Here is a 25,375-nt window from a genome sequence, read left to right as displayed (position 1 = left end):
TTTAATGTTTCTTACCCTGGTATATGCATAATTTTTTTTTTTTTTTTTTTTTTTACATCAGGAGAGGAGCTTTTTTTTTTTTTTTTTGATGTGCAGATAAATGGTATCAGTGGTGCTACGCAGATGAAACCTGTCATGTACAAATAGCATGTATCAAGCCCCAAGCATGCAGAACTAGATAAATCGGCTCATTTGCCGAAGCCTTGCAAAAAGAAATTAGTGACATAACAAAAGCCTTTGAGGCTCTCAGCCCTAATAATGGAGCTTCATAATAACCCCACAGATCATTGACTCAATGGGTAATCTTTTAGGAAAACTTTTCCCCCCTCTATCTTTTCCTCCCTTTCAAAGAACTACAGTAAATGTGGCACATAGTATCTCTAGAGAGAAATGTGTGTAACTAAGTATCTGGAATAACTAGAAGTTAAAATTAACAAAATGATTGTCTTAAATACAGATTTGTTCTAAACCAGTTTATACTCTTATTTCTTTTTGATGATTTTGGTGATTGATCTTATATGTTGACTAATAACAGCTTTTTCTGTGTAGAATTCAGATTAAGCTTTCCTTTTTTACATTAGTGTATTTGATACACAGGGGTTACAGCTGGGTTGTTGGGGCAGTAGAGGCAAAGAGTGAGAAAATGAAAAGGAGGGAGGAAAGGATTCGAGGTAAGAAAACTAGAGGAAGCATTTAGCTGGTACTTAAGAAGATGTTTAGTGGTAGAAGAAAAGGGACATCATCTAATTAGTAGTTTTCATTCAGCTGAGGCAGACCCTTTTGAGACTTCCATGAAAGCTATAGTCTCTTTTGTCATAAACATATATACATTTAAATATACATAAAACTTTACAATAATTTCAAGGAGTTTACAGACTTCTAAGGCTTATCTATCCCAGGACTAGCATTATATTACAATGGTGACTAAGCCATTATTTCTCTTAGAGTTTTGTTATATTTTTAATGAAGAAAATTCATAAAACATCCCTAGATACTTTGTGACTCTCTTAGTGGACTGATTTTGGAAACCCGAAAGCATAGTCACTGTTTGAACTGATGATGAGAGTTTTAGGACCATAATCACAATTGGCATTGGTCAGTAGTGTCTGCTTGTGTAATTTACTGCATGTCTTGCGTGTAACAAATACTGAGGATGCAGCATGCTTAAAAGGTTTTAGAAAAATTATTTATCAAAGAACACTACTTTTCCCAATGCATTAGCTATTGTAATTCTAACATTGGTATAATCTGTTGACACAGAGTTGGACTTGATTTAAATGGAAAGGAAAAAACCAGACTGGACATATTTATTGATACACCTAGTCCATTAAAGTAAATTATAGAGCGGATTTCACTGTGACAGGAACATTTGGGTTAATGTAGTTAAGAATCAGTCAACATTACCATTAGACCCTTTCTTTTTAGGAATTTATTACCACCAATTAGGAAAAAGCTCTCACAAATGGAATTTAGCCTCAGCTTACATGTTGTGAACATCTGACCTGAAAAATGTTTGGGTCTTTCTTTACCTTTAATAAAATTATCCTGAGTTCTTTTGAACCAAGTCACATTCTTCCATGTAGCAACTAAACACATGTAATTAAGATGCAGTATCATGATTCCAGCTATAGTTAGAGGATAGAGCTACTGTCTACTGTTGTCCTCAGAAAAGACTGCTGAGATGGTGAGAGTTAAGCTAGTTTTTTGGAGGATGGTTTTATTAATTAGCTTTAAAAGATGGTCTCCATAGGTTTGCAAACATACTACTCTATGTCTAGGGAAAACTAAAATGAAACGCGGTTCAAAAAAAAGTTGTCAATTATTAATGAAATGTGAAAGCAACAGAACTGAATAAAATTTATTGAGAATAAATATGATAATATACATAAAATGTCTCAGTACATGTTTCTTACAGGTGCCCTGTGCTGGACAGGGAGAGAAATGAAGTAGCTTTTCTTCAGATGACCTTTATCCTTGCAACTCATTTGTCCTGAATAAGTCTAGAAATTCTGAGATTGTTGCAGATGGTTCTTAGGAGGCTTGAAAATAGCTATTTGATCTTAAGTCTGCCTTTGGCACTGTTGCAGATACCACCCCTTGGTTATACTTTTAATGAAGAGAAATCTTTGTTTCCCCCTCCCCATATGTGAATTCCTTGAGGTCAGTTCTATATCTTTTCATCTTTGAAACCCTAATTCCTATATAGTACTTCACACATAGTGGGCTCCTGTTCTTTAGAGTATAATTAACCATGCCAAAACACAGTGTCACGAAACACTACAACAACCCTTTTATTATGCTCACAGATCTGTTGGTCAGAAATTTGGAAAGCCAAGGACAGCTCTTCTCTGCTCCACCATGTCTGGGCTTCAGCTAGGATAATGCTGTCTAGGGTTAATAAAAAAAGGCTGGGGACTGTACTAGCTGAAGCTACAGGATCCAGTTCCTGATGACCTGTTCACTAACATACCTAGCCTCTGAGCTAGTATGGCTGAAGGACAAGCCTACCTAGGACTGATGACTCAAGTGCTACCTATCAGCTCTCCAAAGAGTGTTCTCAGGGTGATTGTACTTCATGCATTGTATTTTAGGGCTCCAAGAGTGAGTTTCCCTGCAAATAAAACGAAGCTTCATGGTCTTTTATTACCAAGCCTTTGAGTCACATAGTGTCATATCATCCGCTACACTCTATTGGCCAAAGCAAGCAAGACTCCAAGCCTTGGAATCACAGATCTCCTAGATCCAAGGAGTGCCAAAGAGTTTGTGGCCATGTTTTAAAACTATCACAGTGTTCAATAAACTATGGAATACCTCCAGCGTAGTAGAACAGGGGTGGGACACAAGAAGAGGAAGAAGATTAAAGATTGTGAGGTGTGTTTAATATCACCAGATATTATTGGCTCTAGTGTTGCTAAATTTGATAGATTGATGCTTTCTGTTCCAAAATGAAGGCATTCTCCATAAATATTTTGTTTACGTCATTGCCTACCTATGTTACAAATAACTTTGATTTCCTTTTTTAGCCACCGGTTCCTAAGGTTTTTCCCTCTCCTTTTTTCTTATATGAGAAATCTATACATAACTCACCATTTTAGATAAGATCCAGTTGCATTTATGATTGCTCAGTTATACCTGTCTGTTTACAGTTAAAGAGGAAGAGAATCGTATTTGAAATCTCAAAAGACCAGTGTGACAGCTTTGGATATTCTATCAAAGATGTGTATATTTTATTGTGAGACTTCTTATAGGGATGATCTCACCTCTCAGTGCCTCTAACATCGTGGACAAAGATCCTGGATCATAACTCATGGTCTTACCCACATGATATTCTGTAAGCAGGCAAACTTGGAAACTGACCAGTTTTTTTTTTCTTTTAATTTTTTTTTTTTTAAATTTTATTTTTGAGAGAGAGACACAGCATGAGCGGGGAAGGAGCAGAGAGAGATGGAGACACAGAATCCGAAGCAGGCTCCAGGCTCTGAGCTGTCAGCACAGAGCCCAACATGGGGCTCGAGCCCACCAACTGTGAGATCATGACTTGAGCTGAAGTCAGATGCTTAACCAACTGAGCCACCTAGGTGCCCTGTTTATAGAGAGCGCATAACCTCTCCCTCTCTTTCTTCCATTCCTTGTACCCACGTACTTGCTATTAAATTTAGAGGATGAGTTCACGGAAATGAGGGCCCTATCTAAATATAAGCAATATAAGGTTACTGTAGCATTACCCCTTCCGAAGTGAGTTGGCCACGGTCAGGTGGTGATTGCTTTCTTGTTCTTTTAGAAATCTCTAAGTTATGGCATCCATCTGCCTATAGTTTATTATAGTTACAATGTCGAAGGACTTCACCCAAGCCTTGATGTGGTCTCTACCCTCAACAATTTTCTTGGAGGCATCTTGAGGTGCTGTAAAACTTAAATCTTAATATCCAGACTAATACTTTTTCTTTGATTCTTGTGTTAAGTTCAAGACTATTACTTATTGATTATAGGTTAAACTCTACCCCCAAACTCAGACTAAATGGCAGAAACAGACCCGACAGCAAAATAAGTATATTCAACTCAGGATTGCAGTAAAGCCCCCATTTGTTAAGAGAATTTGCACTATGCTGTACTAATAATGCTAATGGTATAAGTCAGACTTGCTCGGGTTGTTTTGTTGTGCTCACTTTTATTAGATGGGAACATGAAACAGCATTTAAGCATTGACAAAAATATATATATTTATAGTATGTTATGATGAGTTATATATAGTTGTATATGTACCAAGTCACATATACTTACCAGGCTGGATTTTTTAATGAAAATATTTCATTAAATATTTTTAAAATATTTATGTAAAAAAATATATATATACATATATGTATAAATATGTAAAAATATATATGTAAAAATACAAATAGCATTGTAACATTAGCTTTGTTCATTTACACAGGGTGTTTAAATGTATAAGTGCATAGGATTGTCCTTATAAGTTTTAGGTTATATTGGGAACCAACTATTAGGCAGATATATGTTGAGTATGTAAGTTGTTTTTGTTGCTGTTGATTCTCTCCACTTTAAAGAATTGTTCACTCCTAGGTCTTTTTAGATGGCATGGCCCTTCAACACCTTAACTCCATCACTTCTCTAGTTTGACTTTCCATCATTCTACCCCTTGACCTTTCATCTTATGGTAATACTAAATTGTTGGTGAGCCCTCTCATACACCATGCAATAATATGTTACTATGCTTTACTCATATTATTTCAATTTCCTAGAACTTTTTTGTATTATTTTTTCATTTAGTTAACACAACTTCCATGATCTTGTAATGGCATATTTACTCTAAGAAGTCATCAAACCCCTACTTGGACCAAACGTTCCTTTTTTATGCATTACTATACTCTGTACATACCCCTTTCTCAGAACTTGATTGTATATTCTTTCAGAGCAATGATCATAGTTGATAGCATCTAATATGGTACTTCATGTAATTAATAGACATTGAATTCATTAATTAGCTGAATTACAAAACAGTGATTCCTGAGTCTATACATATTCTTGGACTCTGGATCTAGATTTCCAAAAACTTTTTGGAATTTGTTACATAAGTTTTCTGTTTTCAAATAAAATTATACTCTCCTGTACTAATTAATTGCCCCTCCTAACTTTTAGTTTCCCTCCCTCAAAATTTGGCAAAAACAAAGACTGCTTCCTCTCCCTCACAAAATGCCAAATAATTACTGTGGGCTTTCTTTTTCCTTCATAAGGAGCTCAAATTGGGTATAAGCCCATACCTAGATGTTTACAGAAGCTTCATAATTGGTCTCTCTGGTCTCTAGTCCATTCTTATTCTAACCCATTCTGTTTGCCATTACCAGATTAATCTTTCCCAAAGCACTGTTTTCATTATGCTGTTGCTCAGTTCAGAATCCTTCAGTGGCTCCTAACTACCTTTAAAATGAAATCTTGACTTATTTTTTTTTATTTTTTTTATTTTTTTTTTTTAACAGCAGTGTCTGCCTTAATTGTTTTTGGTATCAGATACAGTGAGTGGTGCTGAGTAACCTTTTGTGGAGTGAATGAGGAAAACGTGTGAATGAACAAACATGGCCATATTTTCCATTCTTAAGTTGATTGCCTTCTAGTGTTGCTCCATTATAGTTAGAGTGGTTATTTTTTCTTTCCTTCCCCTTTTTCTTTTATATTTTCCTTGTAAGATGCATATTATGTTAGTCTTTGCTTTTCATCGGTTGTTCCTTCTATCACCCATTGTGCTACAGCCGACTGGTTTCCTAATTGTTGTTCCTTGAGCCTATGGAACTGCCAACCTTGGCACCTTTGCATTTGCTGTTTCTTCTCCCTAGAATGCTCTCCGCCCATAATTCCCTCCCTTACTTATTTAGGTTTTTGTTCAAATGTCACCTCAGTAGATGCTTCCTTATCATCCTAGTTGAAATATTTGTTCCCATCATTCATTATCTCCGTACTTTGATTACTTTTTATTCATAAAGTGTACCACAACCTGAAATGTTACACATCTATGTTTGTTTCATTATCTACCTTATTAAAATATAAGCTCCAGAAAGGCAGAGCTTTGTAAACTCTATATCCCTACTGCATAGAGCATATGCAATATGTGTGGAATTAGAGAGTAAATGAATGGATTTTGTATACCTTTGTGCTTTTACTTTATTCCTTTGCACATATTCAGTTCTTAACCTGTCCTTAGAGAATCATTTCCATGCCCATTTTGTTCTGATGCCCTCAATGATCTTTCTTCCCTGAGTTGGTATAAAGCCTACAGTTTGTTTTATACTTCTGCCTACAGAGTAGAGTACTCCTCTAGTACAGAATTATATATGGTCTTGCTACTTGTGTAGTCCATGGGCCATATCCTTATGTGATACAAGAATTAAATAGGATATATGCAATAAATGAAGTCACTTTTATCATTGACCAAAAAATCAAAGTCAGCTTATTGAGAATATATGTCAATCCTATTCTAAGTGTTTGATTTTAACTAATTTAATCCTTTAGGTACTATTATTGACCCGATTTTAGAGACGAGGAAAGTCAGGAAGGTAAGAGATTAAAGTGTGGCCCAGGGCTGGCAGCATCTACTGATCAGAGATGTAGACTCTCTGGCCCCTCCCCAGACCTAGTGAGTCAGAATTTAAGAACAAGTAATATGTTTAGATCCCAAACTTAACGATTTTTTTTAATGTTGATTTATTTATTTTGGGAGAAAGAGAGCACAAGCAGGGGAGGGGTAGAGAGAGGGGGAGTGAGAGAATCCCAAGCAGACTCCATGCTTGGAGTGGAGTCCGAAATGGGGCTCAATCTTATAACTGCAAGCTTATGACCTGCACCGATATCAAGAGGTAGATGCTTAACCAGCTGAGCTACCAGGCACCCCAGAGGAAGATCTTTAGTAAGACTGGCATTAGTAGTTTTAGAAAGCTCTACAGATGATTTTGATGGTAGTCAGAATTGAGAACTACCAAGGTAGATCCTTTTTTTTTTTTAATGTTCATTTATTTTTTTTTTTAATTTTTTTTTTAACGTTTTATTTATTTTTGAGACAGAGAGAGACAGAGCATGAACAGGGGAGGGTCAGAGAGAGGGAGACACAGAATCTGAAACAGGCTCCAGGCTCTGAGCTGTCAGCACAGAGCCCGACGCGGGGCTTGAACTCACGGACCGCGAGATCATGACCTGAGCCGAAGTCGGCCACTCAACCAACTGAGCCACCCAGGCGCCCCCATTTATTTATTTTGAGAGAGGAGTGAGAGAATCCTAATCAGGCTGACAGCACAGAGCCCAAAGTGGGGCTCGATCTCCCAAACCGTGAGGTCATGACTTGAGCTGAAATCAAGTTGGATGCTTAACTGACTGAGCCACCCAGGCACCCCCCTTTTTACTGATATACAATAAAATGAAGTAAAATACTACTGGAAAACTTAACTGACTTGAGACCCATAATCATCTATAAATGTGATGAATAAAATTATGAGAGTTAATTCCTAAAAATAACTCCTTTTTACTGGCATATTTTCATGCTGTACCATATTTGGGGGATAGTGGCAAGCAGCCTCATTTTAAGTACTTTACCAGTACTATTCTCTAAAACTGTAAGGCAGTATTGCTACAAGCATGCTTGGTTTGCCAGACTCAACATTGGATTCCTGATATATTCTCTTTCCCCAGTCTTGCAAATTAATTAATTGTGGGTCACAGGAATCTTTTTAATTTTTATTTATATATTTATATATATTATTTATATATATATATATATTTTTTTTTTAATTGTTAAGTTTATTCATTTTGAGAGAGACAGAATGAATGAAGGAGGGGCAGAGAGAAAGGGGGAGAGAGAATCCCAGGCAGGCTTTGCATTGTCAGCATAGAGCCCAATGCAGGGCTCGAACCCATGAAATGCGAGGTCACGACCTGAGCCAACACCAAGAGTCAGAAGCTTAACCAAGTGAGCCATCCAGGGACCCTTCACAGGAAACTTTTTAAATTATCACATGTTCATTGACCTTTGGGATCCTTATAGAATGACCTCCACTCCCAGAAGTATTAAACCTTTAATGTGTGTGCAACTGGTATACCACCTGGGATTGGGTGTTATACTAGTTTGTAACTACCTTTATTAAGAGCTTAGCGTATGAATGAATGAATGACTATAGCAACTTAACATTAAAACATGTATTATTTATTTGGAGAGCAAAATGGCATTTAAGGTAGGTGTAACATAGTTGCATGGTAGACTGACTGCTTGGGTTCAAGTTCTGGCTCTGCTGCTTACTAACAGTATAGCCCAGAATCAAATTATTTATCTTCTCTGTACTTAGATTTCTTTTCTATAAAATGGGGATAATAATAGTACCTATAGGATTAAATTAGTAAAGGCCAAAAACAGAATAAGACTGTGTATATATTCTCAATAAAAATCTTCAATTCCCTGGCCTACAGTAACTGTTCCATTATTGGAAAGTATCTTATTGACACTTCTTGGTCAAAGATTTATACTGTGGTATGTCTGCCTCTAAAGCCCATGTCTTCCTAGATAATGCTCTACTGCATCATGAGCACGGTTATTACGGATTTAGAAGGAGTAGAAATGCGACTAAAATGCACATTATCTTGCCTTATAGTCTACAGATTGTTTTTACCTAAGTGGTGTGATTTGACAGCTCGATAGTGTATATAATAGAGCATTATTTCCATTTAACAGATGAAAAACTAAGTCTCAGAAGTTTTCTGGGGTCACAAGCTGGTCTTCTCTTTCCTGGACAAGTGTTCATTTGGACAAGTTTCCTTACATCTTGAGAAGCCCTTTTATTCCCTTATTCCTTAGTGCATTATATGTGTCTGGAAGCATCTTCGCCAGTGCTGTGCTTTCTATTTGTCATAGTCCCTCAGTAGTCAAAACAGCCTTGATGTCACATATGCACTCAGTCATCACCACCATCCACCCCCTCCTCCACATACACACAAACACATTGAGCTATTATAGGGAGGCATTGCAAGGCATAACCAGGCTGCTATTTGCCAGCCTGGTTTCTGATTTACTGCCTCTCCCTGTTAACTGGGGCATGCACAGAACTGGGGCTCAAGACTCAAGCTACCATTCTCTCATAGTGGGGCTTTGCAGAAGTCTCTTTATAGCTGGAGGCTGGATTGGATTGGATGATTTTTAGGATAACTTCAAACTGTAAGACTTAGGTTTTTTTTTTTTTTTTTTCTGGTAATGTCATTACTTTGATTATGTTATATTCTGAGTAGTAAAGTAATTATAGCCCTAGGTTTTAGCTGTGAACAAGAATGACAAGAGGATCCAAAGTACCTTCAGTTTTTTAGTGAGTTTATCTGAGAATAAAAATGGTCATAGAGTAATCTGATTCCCATCCAGTTTTCTATTAGCTAAATCAGATACTTGGAATAATTATCTGTCTTGGTTTAGAACAACTTTTTACCTTAGAACTTACCATTTTATTTTTCACTAATACTGATTGAAAAAAGTTGCCAGGTTTGGAGTAGGACTAAAGGAGGAATTCAATTATTAATTGTTGTTAATCCCTTGCTTTCATCTCTTATCAGTTGTATTATATTATGCTTTATGTGTGGACACAGGTCCCTCACTAGACAAATTTTCTTTCAATTTTGAGGCATAATGTATTAGAAATACTACATATACAATAATGACTACTAGGACAGTGATGTACAGAATGTCATACTTCTGCAGTTATCAGTTATAGGAGAAACAAAAGAAAAGGAGGATTAGAAGTAAAACCTAGATACAGTAGTCTGGGAAGTGTTCCCAGAAGCCTGCCTAAGCTGTGAGGAAAGAATGTACTACAGAGACCAGGCTGGCAGGGAGCAGCAGGCAGGTGCCAGTTTCAGTGCCACTCATGTGATAGATACCTCAGTGTATTTGCGTGACTGTGTAGGGGTGAGTATGTGGGGCTGTGATGACTAAGTGAATATGTGAAATCACAGAAGGAAGTAGTGGAAAGATAAAAACAGGAAAACAGGGGCGCCTGGGTGGCTCAGTCGGTTGAGCATCCAACTTTGGCTGAGGTCATGATCTCAGGGTTCATGAGTTCAAGCCCCACATTGGGCTCTCTGCTGTCAGCATAGAGCCTGCTTGGGATCCTCTCTGCCCCCCTCTCTCTGCCCCTCACCCCCCAAAAAAGCAAATGTTTAAAAAACAAAAAAACAAAAAAAAACCCAGGAAAACAGATCTTGCAAAATTGGGCAAGAGAGCAGTCAGATCCAGGAACCAGGAACATGCTTGGACATAATAAGGTAAGCCATAGGGGGAAGGATACTGGAGCTAAAATAAAAGCATAAGAAGATCTGGATAACTAAGTATGGAAAAGTTTGGGAAAGAAAGGAAGAAAGGAAGGGAGGGAGGGAAGAAGGAAGGAAGGAAGGAAGGAAGGGAAGAAAAGGAAGGAAGGAAGGAAGGAAGGAAGGAAGGAAGGAAGGAAGGAAGGAAGGAAAAGTTTTGGTGTTTGCCTACTGTAATGGTAGGTTTCTAAACATTTTTGAGGAAGTATTTCATGTGGTCTTCACAGTTAACCTGACAGTGGATATAGCAAATGATTGTTCCTCTTCTTGATTCTTCAAAAAATAAACATTGGGAGCTTACTCACTTTTTCTGAGGTCACACAGCTCTGGGTAGCTTTGCTAATAGCCAGCTGTGTTACCCAACATGTACTTCTTTTGCCCTACTTTCCCCATTTGTAAGATGATAATAACTGCACCAAACTCATACGGTAAGAAATAAATGCTTATAAAACACTCAACATGGTACGTGGCACATGGTGGTAAATAGTGATGAGTGCTGGGTGTTGCTGTTGTTTCTCTGAGAGCCACAATTTGAGTAACTTGACATTCAGCAAATTTTATTTTTTACTATACTATATTGCATCTTTCAGAATGTAAGTCGGATAGTTAGGCATGTATATTTCCACATGTGTGTGTTTCCAAAATGGTTTTAACCCATGTTAAATTTGTCTTTACTCAAAACATTTGCCAAGTGTTAGGAGATTCTCTCTCTCCTGTGATATTTCTTTTTTGATTTTGACCCAATAGTACATTTCATTTTCTGTGCAGTAAATTTACTTTCATATTTTTCTCCAGTTTGTTGAAGAAGGTAGAAAATGTTTCATAAAATAGCCATGACACCGAGAACTGTTAGACACTTTATGTATTTCATATATGCTTTGTGTTGTATTTGTTACCTGTAGTGACAGCTTCTTTCAGTATTTGCATTTTCGTAAACATACCTTCAGCAGATACACAGTCACATGTGATACAATAAATTTTCTGTAGTCTCTGCAGTTAGTTTTCTCATCCAGAAAATGTAATTAAAAAAAAATTACCTGTGACTGCCAGGAGTATTTCTGTTTTGGCTACAGTGCAGAAATTTGATTCTCCCTTCAGACTCCCATTGTAGGATATCCTTGACATTTCCTGCATCTGTCATTCTCTGATTGGCTCATGTTTACACAAACTATTACAAGGTTTTAAACAACTTTATTTGGTGTTAAATTAGCAGATTTTCATTCTTATTCAAACTGATATTCCTTGAATATTCAAACCATCAAGCAGAAAGTATTTTGCATAGTCCCAGGATATCTAACTTCTTTCGAACCAAAATGCAAAGAGGATGCACATTTCCAAAACAAATCTGTGTTTGGGTCAATGTCTTATGCTTAATTGGAACTTGTTTTTGCTGTGTTAACTCTTACATTGGAAGATGTAATCTCTAGCTTTTTTACCTAGTGGTTTGTTTCTTTTTTCAGACCTCTGAATCAGATCCCGATAGTAACTCCTACTTAGAATCCCTGGTACCTCACTGTTTTGCTCTGAAGAGGTCAAAAGTGGCTCAGATTTGTTGGCCTTTTTCAGTATTGCCTCAAATGCATTTTTCTGGGTATCTCTTGTACTTTTTTCTAACACAGAATTCTGGTGTAAGAGGCAAAGCTACATGAGGGTTTTCTAGCTCCTTTTCTTAGGTTTACTGAACTTTCTTCAACCCAAGTAGGAAGAGAAGAAGATTGATCAGTGTTTAAATTGTGTGATTCTTAGTGCATAAGTGTGTGTGTAGGAGGAAGGTATGGGCTTCAGAGTGAGTTTTAAGTTCAGAATATGGGCCCAGCCTTTCTTAGCCATGTGACCTTTGGGTGTATTTAACTTTCTCACTGCCAGCTTCATCATCTATGAAGAGGATTACTGATACCTATCTCATAGAATTGTTCTGATTTTTAATTTAAGAATTTCTAGCACAAAGAGGATGACCAGAAATGATATCCCTCCCTAGGGAATAGGTTTTAGTGAAGAAATGGCTTATCTATTTAGAAATAGGGAGCACAATTTATCCTACTCTAGTACAGTAAATTATTCTTTGAAACCAGTATACTTTGAAATGGCTATAACTGTGTTGTGCCAATGGTGGTGTTATTTTACTTGGACTCTAGTGTGTTGACATGTGGTCATGAAATTTGCTACATGTTGATGTAGGCAGTTAAGTTAGGTGCCAAATGGATTTTAGTAGTTGATATTCAACTTACTCAAAGCTAAAGGATTTGAAATGGTTCTCTAGCCACTAGTTCAAGTTGAAAGCATCTCAGGCATGTTTTTACCAGAGAGGATATAGCAGATATTTGGTTAGCTTTTATGAGAATTGCTTGCTATGATCTTCTTTCCCCAGGCATTTTGTACTTTTTTATCGATACTTCAGGTAGTATTAAGTAGTGTCTCATGATTATCCAAGAATTCAGTGGCAAGGGGCGCAGCATCCTAATGTTATATAACTGATAATATTTTACTTACTTAGGTGTAGTTTATGCGAAAAGTCCTAAAATGTGGTCTTGGGTCCAGTTTGATCTTTCAGTGGAAATGTTTTAGGTATGTGTACTAAGTTCTGTATTTTGTGTATTTATTTTAAGTGTCTACTTCCCCTATATAAACTAATTTAGGGGCGCCTGGGTGGCTCAGTTGGTTAAGCATCTGACTCTTGATTTCAGCTTAGGTCAGGATCTCACAGTTCCTGAGCCCCACTTCGGGCTCTAGGCTGTTAGTGCAGAGCCTGTTTGGGATTCTCTCTCCCTCTCTCTCTGCCCCTTCCCTACTTGCTCTCTCTCTCTCTTTCTCAAAATAAGTAAATAAAACATTTAAAAAAAACATCAGGCAGGGCGCCTGGGTGGCTTAGTTGGTTGAGCAGCCAGCTTCAGCTCTGATCATGATCTCATAGCTTATGGGTTTCAAGCCCTACATCAGGCTCTGTGCTGACAGCTCAGAGCGTGGAGCCTGCTTTGGATTCTGTGTTTCCCTCTCTCTGTTTCCCTCCCCTGCTCACGCTCTGTCTCTCTCTCTCTCTGTCAAAAATATTTTTTTTAAAAAAACACTTAAAAAAATTTTTTTTATTACATTTCTTTATTTTTGAGAGGCAGAGAGAGACAGAGCATGAGTGGGGGAGGAGCAGAGAGAGAAGGAGACACAGAATCCGAAGCAGGCTCCAGGCTCTGGGCTAATAGCCCAGGGCTATTAGCAGGGCTTGAACCCATGAACTGTGAGATTGTGACCTGAGCCGAAGTTGGACATGCAACCGACTGAGCCACCCAGGCGCCCCTTAAAAAAAAACAACTTAAAAAAACATCAGGAATGTGAGAAATAATGTAATATTTTTTTTAAGTACTAGTTATTTTTCTTAATGGAACACTATCAGAGGAAGTCTTCTGCCTTAGCTCTATTGGTTATGTTTTAACTGGTTTGTCTTTCATTGAAGACAGCGTATCTATCTCAGGATGATATCCATGCATTTGTATCAACTCTCAATTGATGTGGCAGTAATAGAAACAGGAATAATATTATGGTTGTACATTTAGTGTTAGGTAATCAAATTATTAATAGTTGGGAATATTGCAAAAATGCCTTATATTCCAGATCACTACAAAAATCTCTTAGTGTTTCCTTCCCCTCTTATATTTCTGTTAAGGTCTAGAAATGTCTAAATTTTCTTTTTTTGTTGTTTTTATTTTTAATTAGTTAAAATACAGTGTTAAATTAGTTTCAGGTGTACAATATAGTAATTCAGCACTTCCAAACATCACCCTGTGCTCATAACAAGTGCACTCCTTAATCCTCATCACCTGTTCAACCCACCTCCCTCCCTCAGTTCTCTATAATTTACAGTCTTTTTTTATTTATTTCTCTCTCATTTTTCCCCTTGTTTTGTTTCTTAAATTCCACGTGTAAGTGAAAGCGTATGGTGTTTGTCTTACTCTGACTTATTTTGCTTAGCGTTATACTCTAGCTCCATCCATGTCATTGCAAATGGCAAGATTTTCATTCTTTTGTATGGCTGAATAAAATATTCCATTGTGCATGTATATACACACACTGTATCTTCTTTATCCATTCATCTTCCATATCTTGACTATTGTAAATAATGCTGTTATAGACATAGGGGTGCATGTATCCCTTTGAATTAGTGTTCTTGTATTCTTTGGGTAAATAACCAATTGTGCAACTGCAGAATCCTAAGGTAGTTCTATTTTTAACTCTTTGAGGAAACTCCATACAGTTTTCCAGAGTTTGCACTCCCACCAACAATGCAAGAGGGTTCCTTTCTCACCACATCCTCACCAACACCTGTCGTTTCTTGTGTTGTTAATTTTACCTTTTCTGACAGGAGTGAGGTGATATCTCACTGTAGTTTTGGTTTGCAAGAAATGTCTAAATTTTCAGTTAAACATATAGATAAATAAATGACTAGGCAGCATTGTATTCATGTTTTACTAAGTTATGGAGAGCAAGAACTTTTTTATTTATTATTGTCCGCTTTGTGAAAATGATTATGGATTTTTTTGGGACCAAAGTACCAAGATTATACCTGGCACAGTTTTGTGTAGGAAAATATTTTAATTACAAATGCCACACACAGGCAAGCTAGATGTACTTTCTTTCCTCTTGGTACATCCATGTCCTAAAGCTCTTGGAAGAAAATGGTTTAAAAAATTGCTTTCATGTCTACACTGTAAGTAAAATCACTTGTCATAGTGAGTTGCAAAATGCAGACATTCATTCTGAAGCTGCCTGTTTCTCATTTGGATCTGACATATTAAAAAGCATATAATTAATGGTTGACATTAGTAATTAACATTAACTTTATGGTGCTTAATATGCCATCATTCATCCATCAAATAACCAGAAATGCATAATGTCTTGGCATAAAGGTTTTAATTATATAAAACGGTCCTTCAGTTTTCATATGATATAAACGTTAAAAGCCAAAAATGTATTCAAAGAAGATTTTTGTAAAGATTTGTTGGGCGTTAGCTATATTTTTATTTCTTTTTAGGAGTATGCATCAACAATTGCGTCAGGAACTTCAAAAGGAGAATGTGGACCTAACTGCGCAGTCTTCATTATCGGCTAAAGAGCGCCACCTTGCTGCAGTTGCCAGTGCACTATGGAGACATTTCTTTTCATTTTTGAAGAGTCAGAGAATGTCACAGATAGTGCCTCTCTCAGAACTTGCGGACGCAGCTGCAGGTCAGCGTTGTTAATTTGCTAATTAGCTTCTCATTTTGCAGACTCTGTCAGTTTTTTCTTCTATTTGCTTGGTAACAAACTCTTTTATTACAGTCTAATAAATACTTTGACAACCAGAAAGATAAAAAGAGTTTTATATTTTTAAATTAAGATCCTTTGGCTTGTTTTCTTCTTAGTAAAGGTAAAAATTAAGTGATTGTTCACTAAAAATAAAATATAATTTTCGATCTTAAAAATATCGAATGTGCATAAATTTTTCTTATGCGTGCAATATCTGGAAAGAAAAGTAACATTTGATTTCTTCTAGTTCAAGGACGTTATTTTCAAATTGTGTATGGAGATATCTAGATGTAACATGAAGTTACTTCTGTGAAGAGTAAAAGAATGTACTATGAATTCTACTTCACCAAGCAGAGATAAGAATAACCTCAAATGTATAGACTGTTATTGTTGTGACTTCTAGATTCTATTTTAGGTTGTAATTTTTAATTAATTTGACTCTTGGCCTAAGGTCATGTGCTTAGGCTTTAAGGGAATCTGAATCACATGACGTTGTAGACAAGAATTTGAGTATCTGAGCATATTTGCCATTTTCTAAGAAGAGATCATTATCTTTCTCAAAGGAATATTTCACGCAAAATATGTTAAGAAGTACTAGAATAGATGGAGATCAGTATAGCAACTACATGCCTTTAATTGCAATTTGTGTAAAGGTATATAATGCATTTCGATGTGATGTTTTTTAAGACCTAACACCTAGGGGCGCCTGGGTGGCGCAGTCGGTTAAGCGTCCGGCTTCAGCCAGGTCACGATCTCGCGGTCGGCGAGTTCGAGCCCCGCGTCGGGCTCTGGGCTGATGGCTCAGAGCCTGGAGCCTGTTTCCGATTCTGTGTCTCCCTCTCTCTCTGCCCCTCCCCCATTCATGCTCTGTCTCTCTCTGTCCCAAAAATAAATAAACGTTGAAAAAAAAAAAAATTAAAAAAAAAAAAAAAAAAAAAAAAGACCTAACACCTAAACCATGGTTTATTTTACCCTGGTGTGAATGACAGAAAGCTGAGCTAAAAGCACTACATAAAAGACTGAATGATATAAATTGTGAAAGATCTTGAATTCTACTAGCATTTCCATAATTAAAACATTACAATGACAGATTGAAGAACTGTGACAGGACACAGTTTTCCAGCTACCAGAATGTCTATGAAAATAAATATTGATATGTAATCAGTTTAACCAAAGCAGTCATTAGAAGCCAATATGACTTCTCTTTCTTGCATTCATCATCCCAACTCACAGTCAGTGAACAGAAATGATACCACACAAGTTTAATGAGCGCTGTCCTAGTTGCTAAAAATAAGTAAAAGTGTATACACACACACACACACACACACACACACACACACACACACACACATACTTATAGGGGTTTGTTTTGAAGTAAAGACTTGATAGGTTAGGAGAAAAAAGTTTCCTGCATTAAAAACAACAGTCATCGAACACCCACATTTATTTTATGGTAATGCCATTGTGGAATTACCAATGGGAAAAGGACTGCAATTCCTTTTCTCCCGTGAAAGTTACCTGTTCTCATTGAACTTCTAGTCTAGTGCAGGGGAGAGAACAATTAGTAAGTAAGCAAGATATGTAATAAAAGGTGATAATTGTTTCTGGAGAAAAATAAAAATGTATCAGAGAGGATAGGGAATGCCAGAGGCAGATTGTAATTTTAAATAGAATTGTCAGGGAGGCTTGAGTAAGTACCATTTAAGCAAAGACCTGAAGGAAGTCAGAGACCAATGCTCTGCACAAGAACAGAAGCAAGAGCATGTCTGGTGTGCTTGAGGAACCACAGAGAAGCCATAAAAGCTTGTGTGGCATAAGAAAGGAAGGGAGAGTCCAGATATATAACCAAAAGGTAGTGAAGAGCTAGCTTGTGTTCTGCCTTGTATGCAGTTGGAAAGACTCTTTGCTTTTACTCTGAGATTAGAAGCTTTTGAAAAAGTGTTGAGCAAAGCAGTGAGGAACACCCTTCTGGCTACTAGACTGAGAGCCAACTATAGGGAGGCCAGTTAGCGAACCGTTGACAATTCAGAAATGAGCAGCTTGAGCTAACATGGTAGCAGTACAGGTGGTGAGAAGCGGTTGGATTTCCAGTCAGAAGGTACACAGTATTTTGAAGGTAGACCTGACAGAATTTCTAGGTGGGTATAATATGGTAAGCAGAATAAAGAGAGAATTCCTCATTTATGGAGGTGAGGAAAATTGTGACAGAAGCAGATTTTATGAGGGGAAGACTAGGATTTTGATATTGGACTTTTTTTTTAGATACCCATGAAACTCTAAGAAAAGCAGGCACTTGGATAATAAGTGTTGGGTTCAGAGAAGAGGTTAAATTTGGGAACTGTGTATAGTCATTAAAGCTGTGAACTGGTTGAGATCATCGATAGAGTAAGTTTGGTGAAGAGAGAAGCATGAGGACTGGGCTCCAGGATACTCCCATGTTCAGATTTGTGGGATAAAAAGGAACCAAGAGAGGAGACTGCAAAGGAATGCCAGTGAAGCAACAGGAAAACCAAGTGTGTTGCCCTGGAAAGCAAATGACAGGATTTCAAGGAAGAGGAAGTCATCAACTGCTCAAATGCTGTTAATGGATCAAAAAAGATGAAGCCTGAGATTGGGCACTGGATTTAGCAAGAGGGAAGGTCAGTGGTCACCCTGAAAAGGAGTTTTGGTATAGTGCTAGAAACAAAGTCCTGATTAAAGGTGATTTAAGAGAAAATGTGAGAAGATGAATTACAGACTGCAAATGTGGATATATCTTTTTGAGTATCACTGTTCAAGAGAAGTAGAAAAATGGAGATGTTAGCTAGAGGGAGGTGTGGGTCAAAGAGATTTTTTTTTTTTAATAACATGGGCGAAATTTCAGTATATTTATAATCCTGACATGAATGTTTGGAGTAAAGGAAAACTTAATGATGCATGGTAGTCACTTGTGGTTTAATGTCTAAGAGAAATGGGATCCTATAAAAGACTTGGCCTCAGATGATCTGTAGGAGCAGAAGAGAAGGCAGAGTAAATGGGCCCAGAGGCACCTGGGTGGCTCAGATGATTAAGTGACCGACTCTTGATTTTGGCTCAGGTCATGACCTCACAGTTGGTGAGTTCGAGCCCTATGTCACGTTCCACACGCTGACAGTGTGGAGCCTGCTTGGGATTCTGTGCAGTGATCATAAAGGTCTCCAAGAATGGGTCTAGAATAATCTATTTCATCATTATCATTGTGGAATCTATAATGGCTTCTTCAGATTCCAAATTCTACACCTGATGTTTCTGCTAATGTGCCCAGTGTATGTGCATTCTATAAATAAATAAACAAACAAACAAACTTAAAAAAGGGGGGGTCCAAGAACAGGCAGCTAGGTAGATGTGCCAGGAGCTTGTGGTAGTTCTCGGCTGATGTTTCTCATTTCTTTGTGAAGTAGTAAGTAAGGCCGTTAGCTGAAAGTGGGGATGGGGAGGAGGTGCTGGCTAACGACAGAGAGAGGGAAGAAGGTATGCAGTAGCCCTCCAGGAGAGTAAAAGTCTGAATGGACTGGAGTAATGTATCAGGAATGCTGGCCAGCTCTAAGGTCTAACTTAAAGTTTATAGTCCTAAATTTAAAGTGAGATCAGTCAGTAGGATTCCTTGCCAGCCATTTATACTGGAGCAGGTACATAGCAAGAGAAGACCAAGAGTTGGAATTAAACATTTGCTTTTTCCAGAGAAATACAATGAATCAAGTAAGAAGCAAGGGAGTGGACAGTACACAAAACTAGCGTAACAGTGGACCGTGCAATAAAGCTGCCTAAAAAAGGAAAGAAGGCATGAAGGCAGTGAGGGACAGGGAAAAAGTTGTCGGATCAATGAATTGTAGGTCTTGGTGGAATCAGATAGTTGTTGGGAGTTGGAGACCTAGAGACCAGAGAGTTGGAAAACCCCTCCAATTGGGTGGAGGTGCCAGAAAGCGGGAGAGAATGTACTTATTGCTAATGCCAAAGTCTCACAGTATCAGCATGGGAGTAAATGGCTGAAATAGAGTGGAAGATAGATTCGCTGAGGAGGGGAGTTCAAGAAACTGATAGGCCAGGATATCGGAAGAAAAGCCATCCAGGATTATGACAGGAGCACTGCTAGAGAGGATGTGGTTAGTGAGCTATAGTCTTAAAGGAATGAGGGGAGATGAACAAGGAAACACTAGGCGAATGCAACAAGGAGAATTAGTGACTGGTGTCTGATGACATGAGAGTCAAAGCTGGAGGTTTTCAAGAGGAGGAAGGGGAGAATGGTCTAGAAGCAGCCTCGGGACCAAGGCGCAAACTCCGCTATCTGTAGGTCAAGTGTAGGAGAGAAGTGGGAGAATACACAGCCACCACTTGAGGGAGGTACGGAGGAGCCAGTGCTTCATAAGCAGTCTATTGACAGACATAAATTAATATAATACAAATTAAGGTGGGGAATTCCCAGGAAATCACAAAATAAAGTATATTTGTTTAATGTGGCTAACTAGGGAATTCTAGTTCCTAGGCTTAGTAGGTTCTGAAGAAAGTGGAGTGTCACTGATTACTAGGAAATTACCATTTAATGGAAGACTAGCCATTGTCTGAGACCAAAGTCTTCTCTGTGGTAGGTGGCAAGTACATTAGCTTGATTGGAGAGAAATAGATGCTAGAAATATTTTTTTTAATGGGTTTTTTGAGGGGCGCCTGGATGGCTCAGTCGGTTAAGCGTCAGACTTCAGCTCGGGTCATGATCTCACAGTCTGTGAGTTCAAGCCCTGCATTGGGCTCTGTGCTGACAGCTCAGAGCCTGAAGTCTGCTTTGGATTCTTTGTGTCCTTCTCTGCCCCTCCCCCATTCATGTTCGCTCATGCGCGCGTGCACACACTCTCAAAAATTAAACATTTAAAAACTTTTTAAAAATAAAAATAAATGGGATTTTTCAATGAGGGGGTACAAACATCAGATGTAGAATTTGGAATTTGAGGAAGCCATTATAGATTCCATGATGATAATGCTGAAATAGATTATTCTAGACCCATTCTTGGAGATTATATAATCACTATGGAAATTTCTTTGGCAACATGAATATAGTTCAGTTTTTGCTTTTTGTTCTGCATTTCTACATGTGACATTTTATTATTGAGTGAATTCTTTTTATCACTGTTGATATAATTTGGGGAGGGGAAATAGTTTTTAAAAATTCCTTACTATAAGGGTGCCCAGGTGGCTCAGTTGGTTGAGCATTGGACTCTTGATTTTGGCTCAGTTCATGATCCCAGGGTCATGGGATCGAGCCCCATATCCATGCTCAGCACGGAGCTTGCTTAAGATCCTCTCCTTCTGTCTCTCTCTCTCTCTCTCCCTCTCTCTCTACACTCCCCACCCCACACTCAAGAGTACACATGTGCTCTCTCTATGTCAAAAAAAAATTTTAATTTTTTTTAATTTAAAGAAAAAATTCCTCACCATAAATTTTTCTCATTTTAAATCTAGATTTTACTTTGCTAGCATTGGACATGCCCAGCACAGCTCCATCAGATCTTCAGCCTCAGCCAGTTATATCAATAATACAGCTTTTTGGTTGGGATGATATCATCTGGCCCCAGGTTGTAGCAAGATATTTAAGTCATTGCCTACAAAATAGGTAAGTGACTTGATTTCAGGTATGCACATGTATAGAAACTCATGATAGATCAGTATACTAGGAAAGTAAGAATTTTCACAAATAAAAACTGATCTTCATACATATACTGACACTTTGGTGGTTTTTGCTTTTGGATTTGACAGTGGCAGTAGCCTGCCTTAAAAATAAATAAATAGGGGCGCCTGGGTGGCGCAGTCGGTTAAGCGTCCGACTTCAGCCAGGTCACGATCTCGCGGTCCGTGAGTTCGAGCCCCGCGTCGGGCTCTGGGCCGATGGCTCAGAGCCTGGAGCCTGTTTCCGATTCTGTGTCTCCCTCTCTCTCTGCCCCTCCCCCGTTCATGCTCTGTCTCTCTCTGTCCCAAAAATAAATAAACGTTGAAAAAAAAATTTAAAAAAAAAAAAAAATAAATAAATAAATAAATAAATAAAAATAAACATAAAACTTGCTGCTTAAAAGCTTTTTTTTAAAACTGTTTTTGTAGGACTACCTTTATTTCATCTTGAAATTACCTTTCTATATTCACCTTTGTGAAAGAAATTATGTAATTAATATTGCTGGTTCTGTAAAATACAAGTATATTGTATTTTTAGGTGTAATGATAGCTTTCCCTTTCACAGCTAGATTTTTAGACTCAACTCTTGTACAATTAGGAACACAACACTTCATCACCCTGAACCCTGGTTTCCTTATCTGTATCTCCTGTTGCATTATATAACAGATCTGAGGAACTCCAGTAGGAAAAACGTATAGTAAATGAAGTTACAATAGAAATAGTGTAATCGGGAAGATTTGAAAAAGAATAGTAAGATGAGGGAAAATAAATGCACAAACCTGGGAGACCACTGTAGTTCCTGTCCAGATGAAGAGGGATGCGGTCAGTGAGGTATTCGCATAAGGGAGTCCACTAAGCAGTCAGTAAGCCATCTTCTCATTGGCTTTAAGTCATGAAGTAAGGGAGCTCAACTTCGATTGGATTACTTTTAGTCTCTTCTAGCTTGCTAATTCTATAATAACAAACAGTATTTATTAAATACTTCTGAAACTGTCTGGAATAAGTTTAGTTTAAAAAATAGTATTTGATGTATTAGTAACAGTTGAAGAAACTGAAATGCAAAGGTGTTAAAGAACTTTGGAAAGGTTGTATAGGTCATAAATGACAAACCTTAGTTCTTTGGCACTGTGTACTCTTTGGGACGTCTTCTGTTCAGGTTTTTCAAAGCAATATTTTTAGAGTTATGACTTTACCTAGCACTTCATAGTTAGGCTAAGACCACCCTCATCCTTTCTACCCCCCAGTTATAAAATGGTTAAATATCAGATTTAGCCAGGTTTTTGGCTTCACAGAAAGATTTTTGGTTTTATTTTTTTTCTGTCAGATGTTACTTTGTAATTCTTCAATAATGACCGCCTATGGAATGGTATAGCAGGAAAGAAAGGGATGGGTATGGAATTGGTTAGAAGATTCACACAGAAATCTTTGTCATTAACTCTTTTCTTCCATAAATGGTCATGACCACTTCTTTTTATTTACTCTAAGGGCCACTGTTTTTTTTCTACTTGCCACTTCCTTTATTATGTCACCTAGCTACTTATAAGCCCCTTTCTAGATTTTCCCATTTTAACCTTATTCTCCTTACCTCTTGCCCTTGGCAGAAACATACACATTTGCCATCAGTGGAAAAAGGAAATTAAAAATTAGAACCGTCAGGGGCGCCTGCGTGGCTCAGTTGGTTGAGCGTCCGACTTCAGCTCTCTGCCCTGCCCCCACTCATGCTTGCACTCACATGCTCTCTTTCTCTCAAAAATAAATAAATATTAAAAATTAGAACTGCTATAGATGAAAGCAAAAATTTTTATATAAAATATCCTTTTTTGTGTATCTCTAGTGTTTATTTTCAGCAATGTATATCTGAATTAATGTGTGTATCTATAAAACAAGCCAAGAAGTGGGGTGTGTTAGAATTTGTCCTTTATTTCTTAATCTCTATACTCAGAGAATATATTGTAAGGTTTTGGTTTTGGTTTTAATATCCATCAACTTGTTTTTACAGCATGTTATGTGAAGCACTTTCTCATTCAGGCTGTGTATCTTTCCAAGCCTTAACTGTAAGATCATGGATTCGTTGCATTTTGCAAATGTATATAAAAAACTTCTATGTGCCTGATGATTTGTTCATTGATATAAATCCTGAACAGGCAGTTGGTAAGTATTTCAGGCAATTTTACTTTCTAGATAGCTAAATAATGTTTAAAATGTCCTGTTTTACACAAATTAATAGAAAAAGATGAAAAATATATAAAATGTTTGTGTATATATATACGTGTTTTGTGTGTGTGTGTGTGTGTGTGTGTGCGTGTGTGTGTGCATGTGTACATTTTCTTTTGCAGCCTGTTTCTTTTTCCTGATATTTCCCTGTTATATATGACAAATTTCTCTCCTATAAAGATAAAAGAACTTGTTTCCTTGGAAGCCAGGAACAAAAACTTGCTCTCAGGTGACAAGCTATCTTTTTACCTTGAAGAAACAAATCACAAAAAAAAGGTGGAACTGTAAAGCAAATAACCAGATATCACACTGTTAACACCCTAAAAAGAAAAGTATCTAATTGTGAATACTTCTCTCCTATTTTATGTTAGATATTTTACCTCTCCTCTGCTTTACTATTATTATTCACAGACTGATACTTATACTTTATTATTGTTTTTTTAAATATCCATTCAGTTCTGGTTGCCCACAGGACATTCCTTTTCTGAAAGCTATTCTTTATGGCCATTTGTAAGTCACACAAAGTTTGGACTGAAAAAAATGCCCCAAATTCATTGTGATATCTTATTACATCAGTCGGCTTGACATGAAAAAATTTCGGGGCTTGTGTATTCACAAGTATATGTTTTTTTGGTTTTAAATAAAACTTTTCCTTAGAGACTTAATTGAAAGTTTTTAATTATGTGGAAATTTGAATTTTATTTTAAAAAGAATGTTATACATGAATGCTGCATTCCTTACTCTCATCTATGTAACATAAATTTATATAATAAACCTATGAATATTATTATATTATTTTTATCTTAACAGAAAAAGAGTACTTGGGACAGTTGGCTGAACTGACAAGGTTGCTATTTAAACTCTCAGAAGTAAAGAATATTTTTTCAAAGGCTCAAGTTGAATATTTATCCAGTCCAGAAGACCCTACAAAAGCACTTATTCTATTTTTTGAGGTATTTTTCATTTATTAGTATAATTGTCCAGATGAATTATAATTATTTTTCACAAAAACTTGAAGTGTTTATGAAATTTGTCTATAAAATGAATTATTCTAAATGAATCATATTATTGGTTGCCTGCTATTATAAAATTAAGGAGGAATAAAAATGTGAATCCGTGATTTAGTACAATTACAGAATATATTTGTTGAGGACAATTATATTAAGGACAGCCAAAGAAGTACATTTAATGAAAAGTAGTGACTAAGAAATGCTACATAAAAGCCTCACACTAAGGCTTGTGTCAATTGTAGGAATATCTTATTGCTGAAGTTCCTAGGTAGCAATATTCTCCAGATTCTTGGGAACTAGATTTCCTTATACAGGGTCCATAATAGTTCTAACTTAATGTTTACCACCCTGTAGCAAATAGTAAATTTTACAGTAAAATTTTATTGTAGTTAGCATAAACACTAAGTGCTTCATATCATTATGGTTGGGGCCTTAAAATCCAATCATTTGTTTTAGCTTTGTCTCCATAATAAATAGTCCCTTTCAGCATTTGACTTTTATTTATTAATTTTGCAGGAATTTATATTTTGTGATAGTCTTTGCTTTGCATCCTTGCTGAAGCTGTTCATGTGTTTGAATTAGTGGTTTTGTAAGCTATTCACAATAAAAGTTGGTTTATTTTCCCACAGAGCGGTTGGCATTAACTGCAATGAAAATAAATACAGCTATAAGCTATTGCCACAAATGTGAATTCTTCCACTGGTTTCTATTAAGTTAAAATACAGTTGTATAACAATTAGTGATACCATATAAATCCTAAAAATATTTAGTAATAGTTCATGCAGATATGAAATGACCATTTCTTTTGAGCCTTTTATTTAGTTGTTGATCGGATCTTCACTTGTACTTAAACACTTATCCTA

The 25,375-nt window shown here is 37.0% G+C and overlaps 1 protein-coding gene across 2 annotated transcripts in view; it reads left to right on the top strand.

The window, feature by feature from the left end:
* MMS22L (MMS22 like, DNA repair protein) overlaps window positions 1–25,375 on the top strand; it is a 128,916-nt gene that overhangs the window by 71,351 nt on the left and 32,190 nt on the right. For both annotated transcript variants that reach the window (XM_047859195.1, XM_047859194.1), the window contains exons 15-18: window positions 15,362–15,555; window positions 21,085–21,235; window positions 23,288–23,439; window positions 24,313–24,455. In XM_047859195.1, the coding sequence (XP_047715151.1) occupies window positions 15,362–15,555; window positions 21,085–21,235; window positions 23,288–23,439; window positions 24,313–24,455 (640 nt within the window). The remainder of the gene's footprint in view (window positions 1–15,361; window positions 15,556–21,084; window positions 21,236–23,287; window positions 23,440–24,312; window positions 24,456–25,375) is intronic.

This window comes from Prionailurus viverrinus, chromosome B2, assembly GCF_022837055.1.
Source record: "Prionailurus viverrinus isolate Anna chromosome B2, UM_Priviv_1.0, whole genome shotgun sequence".
In the NCBI taxonomy this organism is placed as follows: domain Eukaryota; kingdom Metazoa; phylum Chordata; class Mammalia; order Carnivora; family Felidae; genus Prionailurus; species Prionailurus viverrinus.
Note: the sequence above shows the minus strand (reverse complement) of the source record. Positions and strands in the feature narration are given on the sequence as shown.